This window comes from Capsella rubella, unplaced genomic scaffold (assembly GCF_000375325.1).
Source record: "Capsella rubella cultivar Monte Gargano unplaced genomic scaffold, Caprub1_0 scaffold_1, whole genome shotgun sequence".
Taxonomy (NCBI): domain Eukaryota; kingdom Viridiplantae; phylum Streptophyta; class Magnoliopsida; order Brassicales; family Brassicaceae; genus Capsella; species Capsella rubella.
Window position 1 is genome coordinate 1,373,641 of NW_006238923.1, and position 18,525 is coordinate 1,392,165.

General features: G+C 35.7%; 3 protein-coding genes across 3 annotated transcripts; 2 read left to right on the forward strand and 1 right to left on the reverse strand.

Moving 5' to 3' along the window:
• Positions 1–863: 863 nt before the first annotated feature.
• On the reverse strand, positions 864–5,004 carry LOC17900129 (probable pectate lyase 1). The gene is made up of 6 exons (XM_006307513.2): positions 4,780–5,004; positions 3,872–3,952; positions 2,018–2,660; positions 1,815–1,918; positions 1,574–1,712; positions 864–1,484 (listed from the first exon to the last, which is right to left on the reverse strand). Exons 1-6 carry the CDS (start codon positions 4,878–4,880, stop codon positions 1,257–1,259), a joined length of 1,296 nt encoding a protein of 431 aa, XP_006307575.1. The 5' UTR covers positions 4,881–5,004; the 3' UTR covers positions 864–1,256.
• A 5,832-nt stretch (positions 5,005–10,836) lies between these two features.
• LOC17898625 (probable voltage-gated potassium channel subunit beta) lies at positions 10,837–13,251 on the forward strand. The gene is made up of 5 exons (XM_006305274.2): positions 10,837–11,304; positions 11,919–12,114; positions 12,287–12,430; positions 12,531–12,695; positions 12,796–13,251. The coding sequence occupies exons 1-5, from the start codon at positions 10,937–10,939 to the stop codon at positions 12,907–12,909; spliced, it is 987 nt and encodes a 328-aa protein (XP_006305336.1). The 5' UTR covers positions 10,837–10,936; the 3' UTR covers positions 12,910–13,251.
• A 536-nt stretch (positions 13,252–13,787) lies between these two features.
• LOC17897383 (serine/threonine-protein kinase EDR1) lies at positions 13,788–18,471 on the forward strand. The gene is made up of 9 exons (XM_006303586.2): positions 13,788–13,953; positions 14,136–16,290; positions 16,370–16,690; positions 16,788–17,027; positions 17,095–17,258; positions 17,345–17,492; positions 17,591–17,713; positions 17,794–17,881; positions 17,981–18,471. The coding sequence occupies exons 2-9, from the start codon at positions 14,407–14,409 to the stop codon at positions 18,154–18,156; spliced, it is 3,144 nt and encodes a 1,047-aa protein (XP_006303648.1). The 5' UTR covers positions 13,788–13,953; positions 14,136–14,406; the 3' UTR covers positions 18,157–18,471.
• Positions 18,472–18,525: the final 54 nt, after the last annotated feature.

The window sequence follows — 18,525 nt, forward strand, 5'->3', positions numbered from 1 at the left end:
ATAACAAAACGTGTTATCCACCAGTGTATATATAAATCATTTGATTTTAAAACCGATATTTGAATCAATATTTTATGTTTTCCCAAAATTTGTGAAATTTTGATATTTTTAATCATGTACAAGGATACTCCTTTTTTAAAAATATATAATTTAGCAATGTTAACAGCCTGCTAAGCAAATAGAGTTATTTAACAAAAGATAAATGATTTTTGATTTGCCTGTTAAGTAAGTTATAGATAATGATGATTAGCCTGAATTAAAACCCCTAATGATGGTGGAAATAAAAGGTTATCATTATTTGTCGGAACATTTTGCTTCTTTGATTTCATTAATTTGTTGTCATGTGTGGGTGGTGGTGGGCACATGGAGTCGATTTAGCGTGTTTTAGGCTTCTCTTGCTTTTTATGTTTACGTACGATTTACTTTCCAATGCAAAAAAGCTAAATAAAAATCGATACGCTAATTTTTTCTTCCCAACAAAAGATATGCTTTTAAGAGGAAAAAAATATATTACTAATTCGATTTAATACTATACTTTCTGTAGACTATATAATTTCCCCCACCAAAAATATCTAATACCAAAATTGATATTTTGTAGATACTTAATATATATTTGTTTGCTTTTTTAGAGTTACACATGATAAGGAAAGCATATTGAGAAAAATAAAATAAAACAATTCTGAGTGATAATATAGCTGGCTATACGAATTTGTAAAGCTTTTTTATAAACCCACAATTACTAATATTGCGTGATTGCTTGCTTCTATCGCTACAAAGTACAATCATGATAAGTTACAACCACATGGGAAAATAAAGCTAAAAATCCAGCCAACAAAAATATAATACAATGAAAAGTAGAAAGATTCACAAATCATTTAGACCCTATATTTAAATTATAAACCTCAAAAAATACAAGAAGATAAAGAAAAAACAAGAGATATTATTCTTGCTTCTCTCTGAGTAGAAGACAGAGACAGAGGAAGAACAATCTGAGTTGATCAGACAGAACCAACAACACTTCGGGGATTTCTCTTTTTCATGAAAGGTTGTTTTTTTTTTCTCCCTTTTCTTGTGTTAACTTGCGGTTGAAGCAAGCAAACCCGAGGTTGAGAAAAATCGACACAAACACACACACCGAAAAAAAAGAAAGAAGATAATTGGCTTTTTAAATGACAAATGTGTGAAAATGTACACTTTTGTCTGAATATAATGGAAGGTGGTTTTGAATCTGGTGGTAAAGGGGTGGCAAGTGGCAACTATGATGAACATTGACGTCCTCTGCGACAAGGTAGAGCTCCGGCGTCGGAAGTAATGTGTCCGACCAATGAAGAAGATTTCGCGGAGAGACTAGAGGCACGTGCGTAACTTCCGGACGCGGCAGCTCCTGAAGAAGTGAAATAAGCACCATTCTGAAGCAAATCTCCTTCCGATCTCCAGTTCCATCCTTTCCAATGACTAGCCGGTGTGTCCACTCTCTTTGTCACCTATCAAAATTAACATTCGAATATCAAAAAATTCTGCTCACAAGATCGCTCTTTGTTTTAACTGATTTTTATCGAGTTATTATTATTACCTCTTTGGCAAAAGGGTTTTTCGGGGCGGCGTAGCGGTTTCCTTGACTGTTGATTGTCGGGTTTGCGCTTCCACCAATGGCGTACATTTCCCAGTGAGTGTAGTCGTTGTTCACGACGTGGAAGTACCCGTGTCGACACCTGCAATAAGAATTAAATCGTATTGTTCATATAACATAACACAGAAACAGAACACAAAAGCAGAGCGTACTCTGTTTTTTTTTGTTATGTCTTTTATATTACCTCGGCATTCTTTGAATAAGTCCGACTCCAAAATGATTATAAGCAATGGTCACTTGCATAGCTTTGTCCCTCATGTACGAATCGCTGTGTCCGAGCAACATGACCTGTAGAAAAAAGAGATCAAACCATATGATCAAAAACTGAATCCCGCCATAAAAGAAGCTCCAAACAAAGTAACATAGCAATAAGACTTCAAAAAGAACCTCGTTGTGGTGAGTTAAGTGGTTGTTAGAGATGGTGATCGCGGTTGAGCCCATGACTGCGTCGACAAGCCCGTCAGCGCAATGAGACAAAGAGTTGTGATCAATCCATACATGACTCGAGCCAAAGATCGAAATAGCATCACCATCCGCCATGGTCCTCCACCCAAAATGGGTCTCAGAGCTTCTCACCATAGCGTTACCAGTGGGTTTACAATCATGAATATGCAATCCGTGGACGATCACGTTCGTTACATACTGAATCGTGATGCAACCGCCGTTAGCGATGTGGACGTTTGCGCCTCGTCCATCGATCGTTTTGAAGCTGTTAACGATGAGCTCTTGTTTCAACTGGATCACCATATCGCGTTGGAAAACGATCCATAACGGTCGGTCTTGGATCACGGCGTGACGTAAAGTCCCCGGTCTAGGATTAACCGGATTGTCGTCTCTTGGGTCAGTGACAACGTAGAAACGCCCGTCGCGACCACCAATGGCGTTTCTTCCAAATCCGATCCCGCAGTCCGCTAAGCGTTTGCGGTTCTTGTGCCAGTTGCGGTCGCACCGCCAACAGTCGTCGATAGGGTTGCCTGTACCGCAAGTAAAGTAACCCAGTTTCCTCCTCTCGGTATGGTTTCTCGCACTCCTGTAAAAAAAAATTAGAATCATATCCGGTTTAGATATCCACTTTTAAATTTCATTATTCTCAACCATGAAAAAAGAAAAAAAGATTATTTGAGAAAACAATCAAAATCACATCAGAACATGTGCACATGGTTGATGATAAATACTACTAGTATATAGTTTTAGACTCTTTTTCCCCATAGACGTGTGTCGGTGGGATTAGGTTATCTGGCTAAAAGATTCCTGAAAGCCAAACGACGTTAGAGAGAACCGTTAAACGAGGACAAACAAAATAATCACCGTTGGAAAACGACGATCGAGTCCGTCCGTTTTAACGGATACCGTTTTTGGTTTTGTGACCGTATAAAGCGTAAATTTGCTCTGCTACGACCACATGGGGGTACTTTCTAAAATGATTAATATACATTTTTCTTATTATTATTTTATATACTATAAAGTATTTCAGGATAATTTGAACGTACGTATTTTCGAAGTAAAATTTAACGACTTCGTAACATAAAAGACATTTAATGTTGGGAATTATTTATAACTTAAATAAAAAAAAATGCAATAATGCGTGGGACGCGGATCTGCCTAGTGTAAGTGCATGTGGTGTTTGGAGTGAACACTGTCTGCTGGAAGTATTAGTTCAACTCAATTGAAAACAAAAACGAGCAATAAATAGTTATAAATCAATGAAAAATACTATAAAGAGAAAATATAGAATGAATAATACCTTTTTAAAATATCAATGCATGAAACATGTATAGTAGGTGATATATATATAAAAAAAAAAAGATACTGACAGAATTAATGAATGCCAATTGTTCACGGGAATAGATCTCAGTAGTAGTAGCAAGAATAAATTAATCGCATACACTATATTTGTCATAGTTCCTATATAATATAGTGTCTGTGTGAACGAACATGGGGATTTATATATAATAGACGAGGTATGATAATATTAGTAACACAAAAAATAAAAATAAAACGAATGTAAGTTAGTTAGAGGAGAAATAAATGTGACAGCTCTTGTAGGATAGATCTTGATTCAATTCAACAAAACAATAGAATGAAAACAAAAGTCACAACACACACAATGAATAATAATAGTTAGGACTTATATATAGGACCATACCCAATATTGTTGTACTCTTGTGACTTTTTTTTCCTCCACTATATTAGTCTATATTCACATGGTAAGTTCGAGAGATAATAATTACAAGTACTTACATTTCAGTCATGGCGAGAACTTCGTCAGCGACTTCATCTGGATTCGTCACTGCGTGTTGGTTCCACTCGCTGTCGTCGGATCTAAATTTTTTACAAAAGATTGTCATCAGATATTTCAGAAATCTCAAAAAATTTGCGAATCTAGAGAAGAAAACCAATGATTGGCATATATGATAATAAAATAAATAATGCGAAACTATAATTAATAATGTTTGAAATTCATGTTTATTGGAGAATGCACCAAACACACACACTAATTGAACTGCTCCATATAATTCGATATCCGGAGAAACCGTTAAAGAGAAGTGTTGTGTTTTTTCGACAGGATTATTGAATGACTAAAGTAACCCTATATAGATTTTCACCGTTTCGCAATGTGGGAGGTCAAAATGGGTAAAAATAGACGAAACAGAGTCAAGTGTGTCTACGTATACAAAGTTGACTGTATGCACATGTAAAAATAAAAAAGCGGAATGTACGGTTTAGATCGTTGGATCTAGATCATAACACAGTTTAACGGCTCAGATCATTTAGTTTGAAGAAAGGATATAATATTGTAGATTGCATTAGTAGAGATCGAAAAAGGTTAAAAGAAACAAAAACTATTTTTCTCTCTGTTTATAATTTTGTCGGTTGAATAGAAATAAAACAGTAACTTAAAATGAAAAATATATATATATATATATATATATGGAATCCTAGGGAAAATGTAGCTATATGGAAAGGAAACTACATAACGAATTATTAATCTGGTAGAAATGATACTTTTGGAAAAATCTGGAGAAAATGTAGCTCGAGAATGAAAAACATAGCTAAAATTATATATAAATCTTCTTCTCTTTATTGAAAGAATTAGAGATCTTAAAATGTCACTAAAACATAGCAAGAGAGATGTAAAGAAAAAAAACCTAGGGAGAGATGAGATCTTGTCGTGCGTAGTGTTGTCCATTGCTCCGACGACAAAGAGTAGACACAACATTGCTAAAACCCATGTGGGAAGAACCGCCATTGGAGCGGCAGAAGTTTTAGAAGAAGAAGCTGAGCCTGAGCGAAGTCTTTTTTAACTCTGTTCCGAGAGAATTAGAACAGAGGAGAGAGAGTAGTAAGAGTTAAAGACAGTGAATGTACGAGCTTGGAGATATATTGGCTCTCTTATAGAATCTGGGGGGGGAGAGACAAACAAAAAAAAAAGGCAAAAAAAAGAAAGAAGACGACACCAAAAAGAGACGTTAAGACGGCCGTTATGTATCTATACGACGTCGTCTAGTACAATTTGATTCTTCTTCGTTGTTGCTTTATTAACGTGATCATTTTTTGTTAACTCCGTCTCTTTTTTTTTATTTACCGTTCTAACCGCCACTAACTGCTCAAGCGTGCGACTTTATAAGTTTATAGACCTCGCACGCTTACACAATTTTTTCTATTTTTTTTTGCCAACGATTGTTTTTTGTTTTGTTTTTTTTGTAAAATCACTTGTTGTAGAAAAATAAATTCCATTAAAAAGTATCGATTTAGTACATTCTATGAAAGGCAAAAAGAAAACAACAGAGTATTATGTTGTAGCATAATTAAGTATAAGTCTATTTGAGTAAATCTTGCTAATTAAAGATCAGAATGTTTGTCAAAATATAGTAAAAACATATATGTCTAGTAGTTAGTTTTTAAAAACAAGATTAAATATATATATGTTTATCGAGTAGTTAACTTTTTGAGTCGTTGGACGTTCGTTCAGAACTTGAAATGAATCAAACTATAAACATTTTACCCAGTAATTAATTAATCGAGAGTAGTTATTGACATATGAATGATTTCGAATATGACATAAAAAAAGAAAAAAAAGAAGCTAATTGGCTTCTAACTGATGCTTTTACTTTCGCATTTATACAGTAAGCGAAGCCAAAATATATAAATTTTTTTTTTTTGAGTGTTATTTCTTTAAATTGTGCATAGCAGATGTGTAGTAGTGACACATCAGCAAGATAGATACGGGCAAAGAGAGGGAGGGAGAGAGAGCTTCCGTACACGGAAACCAGTTGTCATAGTTTCCTGCAGAATTAGCGGGTATAGTGATATATATATAGTATTATTCGATTGTATTTATAAGTATACTATAATTATAAATTCCGTGAAAAATTCCATGATTTTCCGAGGCGGTAATCACGGCTTAGAAAGCAAAGCAAAACAAAAACGAATTGAAGAAGATAAAGAGTACGACGCGTTTGAGGTCGTTGACTACCCAAGTTAGAATTTTCAAACTGTTCTCACTATTAGTTGGAAGCTGGGTGCCTATCTATATACCACCTCCCTATTTAATTTTGTCAAATTGTTTATAAACTTTAAAATCCTTTATTTTATATTATAAAAATTAGGTATTAATTGTTTTTTTTTGTTTTCCTCACACAAACAAAAAAGACGAACAATATAGAGTATACATAGCTGATAGCTCTCTGTATAGTATATACGCTGTAATTGTAATAGAAAAAGCCTTGATTCTTGAACTTATAATGATATTACTCGTGATATTAAGTTATCTTAGGTGGATTGTACTGTAAAACAAATCTCCAATGATTAACATTTTGGTATTTTTTTTTTGTATTAAGCTTTTGGGAAGCACAAATAATGTTCCCATGCAACAACAACCCAAACTCCTCTCATCATAGTGTCAAGTTTCGTTTGTTTTCTCTCACGCTTTTTCTTATTCCATTTCTACCCTCAGATCCCCAGCATTACTATTAACTTTGGACGTACACATGATATCATACACCAAATATCCTATCCTATCCAAAATACTCTAAAAAAAAGTCAAAATTTTCTACCCAATCGAAGATTTTGAACTAAGAATCCTGCAGACATTACGACTGTCTCTCAACCCACTCCAACTCTGTGAGTTTCCATCTTTCCTTCAAGACTCAACTAATTTTGTAGACTACATACTAAACAGCTGGTAGGTTTTTCACTTTTTAGGTTTCGGAAGAATATACATGTAGTTTGATTTCTAAAGAATTTGTTAAAAATAGTTGACTATTTCTAACTTACCATTGAAGTGAAAGATCATATTCATGAGTACGACGTTGTGGTATATATTTGTTGGGTACAGAATGATGATCTAACGTCATGCTAACGATCAAACGTTTCAGAAGTCAGAACCTTTTGTGTCTCTGTGAAATTATATATTTATATATGGTCACACATTAACATACTGATCATCTCCGTTTTCTTACACTACGTATATACTGGGTCATCTCTCTTATCAGTTGGAAGAAACATCATTATTGTAAACTGAATCTGTAAACCAATTAATTAGAATGTTTATACTTCTATTTTTTGATCAAATGATCATATACTAACTAAACCAAGATTTTTTTTTTTTGTTGGTAAAGTGTATATACATAAAAAAAAAGCGTATTAGAAAAAAAAATACAAATATGATGTGTACCATGTGTGTGCATCATGGGAGAAGTTGGATTGGCGGGTAACTAGTAATAATTGAAACTTTTCTTTTGTTACACTTTTTATTGCTCAAATTACTTTTTGTAAAAGTGCAAAAAAAGCTAAACAATAAAGAGAAGATCTTGCTGGTGCGAAATGTTTGGTTTCACGCCAAAACTCGCGGGTCAAATTGGTTCCCAATCACTTCTCTTTTACTTATCCTTTCAACTATGTTTTAATTTTCCTTTACCTCCTCACCTTACTTAATTAGTGAAAACCAGCAAGAACCCATTATCCGATTATGTAACTATATGATTTTTTTTGTCATGAAAACATTAACCGGTTAACTCAGTCTACCATATAGTGTTTCTTTAATCAGCCAAATTTTACAAATTTGCTAACGAACATATCTTTCTTTGATGAAGTGGACGTACGATTGCATGGATCCATATATCCTCAAATCTGTGCAATCGTCCATGCAACCGTCATTATTCCATTTACGATCGACATCTTTTACTACAAGTAAGCGTCTCGTTTGATTGACGTGAATCCATGCAAAACTTGAAAAATGGCCATCTTTACGATCCAATAAATGTATGTAACTGTATTAAATTTATAACGACATTTGAGGTATCTATATAAATAGGGTTTATAGTGGATAATTCAAAGTATATATGATATTTGTCGTTTGTTACCATATTAGCCGAGGCACCGACACTCCCAAACGTTACAACAATATCGAATAGTTGCGAACTCGGATCCACTCGACATTGGTACGTCGTCGTTTAGTGCCACGAAGAGACGTCGTTTGTTTTTATCTTAGTTGTGTGTTGTTTTTGTCTTTGTTTATCGCAAACTAAATGACAAAATTTGCACACAAGAAAAAAAACCAAAGATTTCTTTTTTTATCCTCTCGATCGGACGAGCGTACGCTGGAACGTTCTTCCGTAAATATTTCGTATACTATGTGAGATCTCTAGCGTGTCACTGCAACGTTAAGTTCGATAAAGACGTGTCAAATTAACTTCTTCTAACTATGCGGTGTCATTATATTATGAAAACATTAAAATAAAAATAAAAATGCATTTTTTCTTAGCTGAAAAATGCATGTGTCTAGCTAATTAAGACAATGCATTTGTCTTATCATCCTCTCGTAACTTGGTTTTATTGGTAAAGTTCTAATATATGTGGGGTTTGGTTTCTAGTGGTTAGAGATCAAGACATTAATTAACCTCTATTGATTTAAGGATTTTCCTGGTTTTGACTCATATACATTACTAATCTGCATAGAAATCTATATTGTCACTTAATTTACTCGTTTTCTCTAGAAGTTTTAGCCGACGACAAGTACACTAAAATCTTTTTAAAATTCAACGAAACAAGAAACATAAAGTAATAAACTACAAAATGTTAGAAAAGACTCACATGAAATACTCACTGTACGTGCCTCTCCAATCAAAATGGAAAAAAAGATGGAGAGTTTCATTCAATCCCCACAAATTTTATTTAGATATAAAATAGACATATATATCACAACGGAAAGCTTATATAGAAAAATAATTTGGATTACATCTAAAGATATCATAAGAATCTTCTCCAAAGACGTTACCCGTGAACTTAACCTGATCCTGTGATATATAATATACCTTCATAATGCATGTAATTTCTTGATACTATACAATTTTTTGCTATATTATACTATTTCCGAGTACATAATTAACTTTAACCAGGACCTGAATATATATGACGAAACACAATAATTTGTAGTAACAATAAAGCTTTTGTCCATCATAATTATCGTCTATCATAGGTAAAAACTATATATTCTATTTTTTTTGTAAAACAAAAATGTTCGTTGTTGATATGTGTTTTGCTAAAAATTTATCCGACGGCGTACGATTATACGTGGAACCATGGTTTCGTGATGGCACATGTTTGGATTATCAAATATGTTGTAACATTCCAAGAAAAACCATATGATTAATATTGGGGTACATGTAAGCAAAGGGCTAGAAAAGCTGAATTAGGATTTGATCACGTACGAGAAAAAAAAAACAAGGAGAAAATGTCAACCCTTGGTGGAAGTTTTTGGCGAACTTTTTAAATTTGATCTTTGTTTTTTTTCTTTCTCGGTGGCCAATAAAACTAGAGTTTTGTTTTAAATGGCAACGAACGAAAAACCCCACACTCACATGCAACAAACACAATCTGTTTCTCCAACCCATTCATTACCAAAACAGCAAATAACATTAAAAAGTCATCAACTCATCTATACCTATATTATCTTCTCATAATTAATCATAAACTTGATCTTCAAACATTATTACTAAAATCTTTCTTTATCTTTTCTTTTTTTTCCCCCTAAAATTCTGCAATTTAATGATACATACATATGCAACTCCTTTAGAGTATAAAAATTCATATAAAGGTAACAAAATTGTTTGGTAGCACAGTAAAATAGCTACAAAATAATGCAGACATTAAAAAAAATATGTGCAATTGGTGGATAAATGATATGTATACTTACAAAAAAACCTTTTATTAGAGAATTAAAAAATGGCATTAAACATGTCGTCGTCCCATAAACTATATATAAATGAACATAAATACATAACTAAAACATCATTTCAAGAGATTTGACGGTTATCAGCCAAAATCATTAAGTTTTGGAATTAGCTCTTAACAATATAAACACAGTCTATCTATCATGTCGACGTCTTGCTTGTCTATCCAACACATCTCATGTGCCTTTATGTGTGAGTGAGTAAGGTAATAACGGGCCTTCTAGTAGGCCTTTTTGATAGAACCGAAGCCCAAAATACATTCAACCCGAAAATATATTGATCTTTGTTTTGTTTCGGTGTGAACGTGAAGGAGTGGAAAAGTCCAAAGTTGGAGTGACAGGTGGACATTTTCACGTGACAAAGGACGTGAAACTATATTCGTATACGGTATACGGCAAAGGTCTCTCGTTACAGCACAACTCTCCCAATAAAAGAGCAACTTTTTCAAAAGGAAAGCCACGTGTCTATCATACGATCGATCAAGTACATGGAGACTACACTAAAGTCATTCACATGGGATTCTTTGACCCATTAGGAGCCAAATTAAGAAAATAAACTTCTCTTCTTCTTTTTAATTAAAAATTAAGGAGATCACGCTTGTTTTTAAGTACGAGATATCAGCATCTTTAATTAAGTGTGTAGTCTGCAGTACGAGATCACGAATTTAATCACATATTCTTTTATACAACAAACTGGACTAAACCGGAATGTATTCCGACCGGGATCATTTCGAACAACCAAATTCACGAGGTTCGGTTTAGTTTTATTTTGTTGGTAGAAATCATATTCGAATGTTGAACTGGCGACGATTCTTATTAATACATACAATCTTTGGTATTGGAAACTAGAAACATATCGATAACCAAAGATAACCGGAAAAGGTGAACCAAACCGGTAGCTTATCGTATTAAAGTTGTGTTAATGGTTAGTAGATGTTGTTCGTTTATTATTTAGCTCTACAAAGAAAGTACTCTTGAGAGCTGAGGAGACATAATAGAGAGAGAGAGAGAGAGAGTGAGATTTGAGATTAGAGATCAAAGAGATTTGAATCGATAACTGCGGAAAAAAAAACATGCAGTACAAGAATTTGGGGAAATCGGGGTTGAAGGTGAGCACGCTCTCGTTCGGGGCGTGGGTTACGTTTGGGAACCAGCTCGATGTGAAAGAAGCTAAATCGATCCTTCAGTGTTGCCGTGATCATGGAGTCAATTTCTTCGACAACGCCGAGGTTTACGCCAATGGTCGCGCTGAGGAGATTATGGGCCAGGCGATTCGTGAGCTTGGTTGGCGTCGATCTGACATCGTCGTCTCCACCAAGATCTTCTGGGGTGGCCCTGGTCCTAACGACAAGGGTTTATCCAGGAAGCATATCGTTGAAGGAACTAAAGCTTCTCTCAAACGTCTCGATATGGACTACGTCGATGTCCTCTATTGCCACAGGTTCATTTTGTTTTTCTTTCTTTTTTTGGTTATGAATTCACTAACTGCCTTAAAGATCTGGAGTTTTGATTTGATATGTCAGACTTTCTGAAATTGAAGATGAGTTTGTCTGAAATAGTATATTATCCTGTACTATGTGTTTTGAATGCATTTAATTATTCAGGTGATGCATTATGTTGAATTGTCTTGCATGTGTTTGCAGTACGGACTGCTGTTTGGATTATGAAAAAAAGCATTGCTGTTTGAGAGATTTGTAGATGAATGTCTTGGAACCAGCTTCATCGCTCTATAGTATTCTTAGATAGTCATAGATTCTTAGTACATTGTGGATCTGTTCATTTCTCCTTTGGTTTCCATTTGATCTGCATTTTGCTATCTTTGTGATATGGGTTTGGTGACTGAAATATTCCAAAAATGGCATCTCTTGCATTATCCTTATTACCACTATTTGAATTCTCGCACATCAGGAAAATTTTGGGACTAATATATTTAGTACATGACTCTCTCCACTCATTCAGTTGGAACCCCATTTTTACTAAAAGTCACTAGCTTCTTGTCTGAGATATATGTTTATGTAATTTGTTTTTCTTTGTGTATTGGGTCATCTATTACAGGCCGGATGCTTCAACTCCTATCGAAGAGACCGTGAGGGCAATGAACTACGTGATTGATAAGGGTTGGGCATTCTACTGGGGAACTAGTGAATGGTCTGCGCAGCAAATTACAGAGGCATGGGGAGCTGCAGACCGCTTGGATTTGGTCGGTCCAATCGTCGAACAGCCAGAGTACAACATGTTTGCCAGGCACAAAGTTTGTATTCCAACTCTCTCCTCTCTTTTTCTTCAATATTTTATTTTATTGTTCGTCTTGTTTCTTGTTCAGTCTACACCTCTATTTTCCTGAATTGAAACTACTGCTTTGAGTGAGTTGCATCATTTTCAGGATATTTATTGATTCGGTTTACGCTCTTTTCGCTATGCAGGTAGAGTCAGAGTTTCTTCCTCTTTACACCAATCATGGCATAGGTCTCACTACTTGGAGTCCACTTGCATCTGGTGTGCTCACTGGTAAATACAACAAGGGAGCTATTCCCTCAGACAGCAGATTTGCATTGGAGAACTACAAAGTATTCTTTCTCGCTTTTCTCGTCTTGTTGTTTATATCTCCTTCTGTTTCTGCATCTAACAAATCTACTGGTACATTTCTTGATTTGATTTCTTTCACAGAACCTTGCCAACAGATCCCTTGTGGATGATGTGCTGAGGAAAGTTAGCGGTCTCAAACCAATTGCAGATGAGCTAGGCGTCACGTTAGCCCAGCTTGCGATTGCATGGTGTGCGTCAAATCCTAATGTGTCATCTGTTATCACCGGTGCCACAAGGGAGTCACAGGTTAGTTCTTGAATCCACAGTCGCTTATCTGGGCTAGTCTCAGTCTAAATTTCAATCCAATTTTTTTGAAGGATTCTATGTTTCTTGTACACTTACACAGATTCAAGAAAACATGAAAGCTGTTGAGGTTATCCCATTGCTGACACCTTCTGTTCTGGACAAGATCGAGCAAGTGATACAGAGCAAACCGAAACGTCCTGAATCGTATCGGTAAAGCCAAAACCCTGAGATCTCTCATCCCTATTGGATCAGTTTGAAAAGAGTGTTATATGGAAACCAAAAAGAAAAAGAAAACATTAGAAGAAGCAGTGTGATGTTTGTTGGTGGGTGTTGTCTCGTATTGGCTTTGTTTGTTCTCTTTGGTAGCTTATGCATTGTTTAAGACTCAGAGAGAGAGAAAGAGAGTGTAATGTATGCTTTTAGTTGTTGTTTTCATCTTTTAAAAACGGTCTTTCTTATGGTTAGTGAAACTTAAAGTTGCGTTCTTGTAGTTGGCGTGGCCTATATGTCATATGACATCAATAATATTGAATATCTCATCAAACGGTTCTGGTTATACTTCGTCGCTATATTCTAATGTTGAGAGCCAATTATTTATTATACAGTATAATATAAAAGATTTGATGGAGGTGTTTAAAGCTCAACGTGCACAACATAATGTCTCAACTATGTATGTATACCATGTTTTTAATAACATTCATAATGCACATAATTTTTTAGGTGCAATCCGAATAAAATCTAAATTTGGAATTTCTGTTTTATTTTTGTTATATAAAGCTAAGAGATCAGTAAAAAAAAAGGTTTCTAGAATTGTCTAAATAAAGTAAGAAAATAGGTAAAAACGTTCCCTCAAAAACCTCCACATGCAAATTTATGAATTTACTATTTGAAATATCTAAAAGAAACAAAAAAATCAGATAAAACAAATTATTAATAGATAAAAAGATGATTTCAACCATGATTCAAGTAAAAAAAAAAACGAATAACATCAAAAAATAATTCTGAAATCTTAATAGAAAACAAAAAAAAGTATTCCCAAAATAAAAAGAGAGAGAGAGTTTAGAATTTTGGAGTTCGTCCCACCCGCGTTATTTTTTTGAGAGCGCTTCTCTGCTGCGTCTCTCTCTCTCTTTCTTTCTCTCTCTCGCAAATCAAAAACCTCAACTTTCGAAAACTTCATTCTCCAGAAACATTCTTCTCTTTTACCCAGAATCTCCTTTCTTTTTATTTATTTATCTCATTGGCCATTTTTCCCCAGGTAATCAATCAAATTCATCTAAAGCTTCAGTTTTTCAACACCTTTCGTCTTATGGATTATCTCGTTGTTCATATATATAGATACGATTGGTTTGTTTGTGTGATCAGCATTTGCAAAAAAAGATGAAATTTATTATATTGAAGAAAAATTCTTAGTTTCTGGTTGTTGTTGTTGTTATGCAGGGGAATTGCATCTAAAAAATGGCCAATACCTTTGTATGAGAACAAACCTATGGTCTCTTTTTGATTTGGTATGATCTATATACCCTGAAGCCTGAAGATGTTTGTTGGAGGCTTGATGATGATGAACATAATTGATTTTGTTTTGAGATTGGGGAGTTAAAAGAATAGAACTTTGGTTCCTCAGAATCTGTGATACAAGAGATTGTGTAGAAGAAAGAATAAGGCTTTTGGTACGCTTTTCTCCTTTCCTTCTTTTGGTTCTTGATAGAATATGATAATGGAGTTTCGTGGCAGCTCCAATCAGCATTTAGGTAGGGATAGGTTCAATGGGGAAGTCACTTCTGGTAATAACAACCGTGAAGACAATATCTGTGCTCAGACAGGAGAGGAGTTTTCAAATGAGTTTTTGAGGGATTTTGGTTCTCAAAGAAGAGTACAGGGTGGTGTTACTAGAAATGTTGAGGGTAATCACAATAATCGCCATCTCGTTTATGAGGATTTCAACAGAATTCTTGGGCTTCAGAGAGTTGAGTCCAACATGTCAGAAGGTATGAATTCCTCGAGTGGATACTTAGCTGAATCAAACGTTGCAGACTCACCTCGGAAGATGTTTCATACTGCAACATCAAATGTTTACTTTCCCGAAATATTGAAGCTACTTTGTAGTTTCGGGGGAAGGATCTTACAGCGACCTGGTGACGGGAAGCTTAGATACATTGGAGGGGAGACTCGGATTGTCTCAGTACGAAAACATGTTGGATTAAAAGAATTGATGCACAAGACTTATGCTTTGTGCAACCATCCCCATACAATCAAGTACCAATTACCAGGAGAAGATCTTGATGCCTTAATATCGGTTTGCTCGGATGAGGATCTTCTTCATATGATTGAAGAGTATCAAGAAGCTGAAACAAAAGGTGGATCTCAGAGGATAAGGGTCTTCCTTGTACCTTCATCAGGATCATCAGAGAGTCCTAAAATTTACAATGAAAGGAATATGAACATTAACAGAAACACGCACCAGCAGACGGATTTAGATCAATATCAGTATGTTTCAGCTCTTAATGGTGTCGTGGATGTGAGTCCTCAAAAGAGTTCCAGCGGACAAAGTGGGACAAGTCAGACAACACAATTTGGGAATGCTTCAGAATTTAGCCCTACATTTCATCTCCGAGACTCACCTACTTCTGTTCATACATGGGAACACAAAGACTCCAACAGTCCAACCTTCATGAAACCATGTACGAACACGAATGCTGTTCATTTTTTGCCGAAAATGCAGATTCCGAGGAACTCATTTGGTCAACAATCTCCTCCATCATCTCCTTTTTCAGTTCACAAGAGAGCAAATACCGACGTTCCTTACTTTGTTGATCGAAATGGTTTCTTTGACCCTTACTTGGTTACTCCAAACTACCCACAGCAACGTAGATTCTTGTTTGAGACTACTACACAAATGCAGAAGCATCCAGAAATGAATCTTCATGACCGGAGGCCAAGCGACGATATTTACCCCCACGGTCAAGGTTATATGGGAGCCGAGAAAGTGAGGCTTAAGAAAAACGCTCTTTCTGATCCGCAGCTGCATGATGAGAGCCAAATCAACAATGGGTTAGAAGCATTTACCAAACAACCATGGAAAATATTGAGAAAGAAACTACATGTTGTGGCAACGTCAAAGTGGGAAGATAGTGATGATATATATTTCAAGAATCCAGAAGGCAAGAGGAGTAAAGAACTCGAATTCAGCAAAAACGTTCCTAATAACTGGATCGACCCTGATCGTAGTCATGGTTCTTTTGATCAGGCATCAAAGAAACATGGTGGCAGTAACAGTAATAGCTCTTTCAGTCCGAATTATTTTAGTCCGAATTATCAACCAGCTGTTCAGGTTACTTCAAGTGATTCACAAGATTCAGGAAGCTCTGTGTTCTCTTTATCAGTTAACACCAACGAAAATCATCTCGATTGTTCGGAAGGCAAATTTAATGGTTTTCAGCAAGACATATCACTAGATAATCTTATCAGAAGCCACGCTTCAGCTACAGATCAATTATGTAGTACAACCAAATCATGTGATCAAGCAGATTACTCTTTACCCAATACAGATTACCCTGTGGAATCTGTGGGACAAGAGCCTATAATTCTGAGACGTGTAAGCATAGTTCACATAAATCCTTGCGTAAAGGTAGCAATATTTTGGTCTAAGTCTGTTTTCCTCAAACAATGTGCAGGATTTGGAGACAAAACGTGATGATTCAGAAATCCAGAATTATCTTCCAAGAGAAGAGAGTATTCACTATAGTGGTTTGCCGCTTAGGAAGGTGGGAAGTAGAGAAGCTGCGTTTATGCATACGCAGGAATCAGATGATTTCTTCAAAAACAAGGTGCTTGGTCCACAGTTAATAGTTGAGGATGTGACAGACGAAGTAACTTCGGATGCTCTCTTGTCAGCTACTATTGTCCCTCATATACATAGTGAGTCAGATGATGATCACAAATCTGACACAAGGGAGAAAGAGATTACAGATGCTGGTCATGAATCTGCAATGGAGGTACGCAATTTTTTTTGTCCTAATAGATTATAAGTTCTGGCTTTCCTGATGTGTGTCGGCTTAAGGTTAATCTTTCTGGTCTCTATTTATATTTCAGGAAAAGAACAAGAAAAGCAGAAACAACTCTGATTCGTTTAGTGAAGCTGCAATGGTTGAAATTGAAGCCGGAATCTATGGCTTACAGATAATTAAAAACACTGATCTTGAAGACTTACACGAGTTAGGATCTGGTACATTTGGAACGGTTTACTATGGGAAGTGGAGAGGAACTGATGTTGCTATCAAGAGGATAAAGAATAGTTGTTTCTCTGGTGGGTCATCTGAGCAAGCACGACAGGTTTAACTCTTCTCTCGAGTCTTTGAAACTTTAAGATAATTTCTTTACTGATGTCTTTTGGAAACAGACTAAAGATTTCTGGAGAGAAGCTCGGATATTGGCGAATCTTCACCATCCTAATGTGGTGGCCTTTTATGGAGTTGTACCAGATGGACCTGGTGGAACAATGGCAACAGTGACTGAGTATATGGTGAACGGATCTCTTAGACATGTTTTGCAGAGAAAAGACAGGTACATACACATTATCTGCCAAATATTTGAATGAACTTTTTCGATAGGACATTTGTGAGTTTACTGATGCGACTCTATATGCACAGAGTACTTGATAGGCGCAAAAAGCTGATGATAACTTTAGATGCTGCATTTGGCATGGAATACCTACATATGAAAAATATTGTTCATTTTGATCTTAAATGCGATAACTTGCTTGTAAACTTGAGGGATCCACAACGACCTATTTGCAAGGTTAATCTTTTCCTCAAAAATCTTGCCATTTCAAGCTAAATTATCTGAGTAAAATATTGTCTCTTTTCCTTCTCACTTTCATACTGTTCCATTTACAGGTTGGAGATTTCGGATTATCGAGAATCAAAAGAAATACCCTTGTCTCTGGTGGTGTAAGAGGAACCCTTCCATGGATGGCACCAGAGCTGCTGAACGGAAGCAGTAATCGCGTCTCTGAGAAAGTATGTTGTTGAGTCCAAAATCAAAACATTCCAAATTTTGTAGTCCTTATTACATGTTATAATGTTCATATGTTTTGCAGGTAGATGTTTTCTCATTTGGTATCGTGCTGTGGGAGATCTTGACAGGCGAAGAACCCTACGCGAATCTGCATTGTGGTGCCATCATCGGTATGTTTCTAGCATAAACAATCTTTGAAGAAAAAGAACTTGGATTGGATTGAGGTTTGCTTTCTGATATAGTTTTGTTGTGTATTGTATAATAAAAAGGTGGAATTGTGAACAATACGTTGAGACCACCTGTGCCAGAACGGTGTGAAGCAGAGTGGAGAAAGTTGATGGAGCAATGCTGGTCATTTGATCCAGGAGTACGACCATCGTTCACGGAGATTGTTAATAGGCTTCGCTCTATGACTGTTACCTTACAAGCCAAGCGACGAACCTAAAAGCCCTCTCCTTACTTGTACATGATTCTTTTTTATTGGTGGGTTATTGGCTGAAAGAAAGTGACAAGAAGATGGGAAAAGTAAAGATTTGTGAGAGATGTGCGGTGTTTGTAAATTAGTATCGACGAATTTACCGGTTTAGGTAAAAGATGTATACCAAGAAAGTTGAGGGTCTACTGTGTAAAACACAGGTTCCCTTTCAAAATTCTTTTTTTTTTTAATGTAAGGAAAATGTTTACTTTACTCGATCATCTAAAGAGATATACTTCTGACAACCCTATCATGGTTACCAATAGAGCTGTTTCTTTTTCGTTTCAGAGTGTTGTTCTTTTAATTAAAACAAAAACCACAAAAATAAATGCTAATAGG

What these genes read in the sequence shown, in the direction of transcription:
- LOC17900129 (XM_006307513.2), bottom strand. Translation starts at nt 4,880, where the DNA reads ATGGCGGTTCTTCCCACATGGGTTTTAGCAATGTTGTGTCTACTCTTT. An exon ending in GTTCTCGCCATGACTGAAAT is followed by an intron (nt 2,661 to 3,871) that starts GTAAGTACTTGT and finishes TTTTTTTTACAG; the next exon opens with GAGTGCGAGAAACCATACCG. An exon ending in ACTTAACTCACCACAACGAG is followed by an intron (nt 1,919 to 2,017) that starts GTTCTTTTTGAA and finishes TTTTTTCTACAG; the next exon opens with GTCATGTTGCTCGGACACAG.
- LOC17897383 (XM_006303586.2), top strand. Translation starts at nt 14,407, where the DNA reads ATGATAATGGAGTTTCGTGGCAGCTCCAATCAGCATTTAGGTAGGGAT. An exon ending in GTTTTGCAGAGAAAAGACAG is followed by an intron (nt 17,259 to 17,344) that starts GTACATACACAT and finishes CTATATGCACAG; the next exon opens with AGTACTTGATAGGCGCAAAA. An exon ending in GCATTGTGGTGCCATCATCG is followed by an intron (nt 17,882 to 17,980) that starts GTATGTTTCTAG and finishes TATAATAAAAAG; the next exon opens with GTGGAATTGTGAACAATACG.
- LOC17898625 (XM_006305274.2), top strand. Translation starts at nt 10,937, where the DNA reads ATGCAGTACAAGAATTTGGGGAAATCGGGGTTGAAGGTGAGCACGCTC. An exon ending in GATGTCCTCTATTGCCACAG is followed by an intron (nt 11,305 to 11,918) that starts GTTCATTTTGTT and finishes CATCTATTACAG; the next exon opens with GCCGGATGCTTCAACTCCTA. An exon ending in GTGCCACAAGGGAGTCACAG is followed by an intron (nt 12,696 to 12,795) that starts GTTAGTTCTTGA and finishes ACACTTACACAG; the next exon opens with ATTCAAGAAAACATGAAAGC.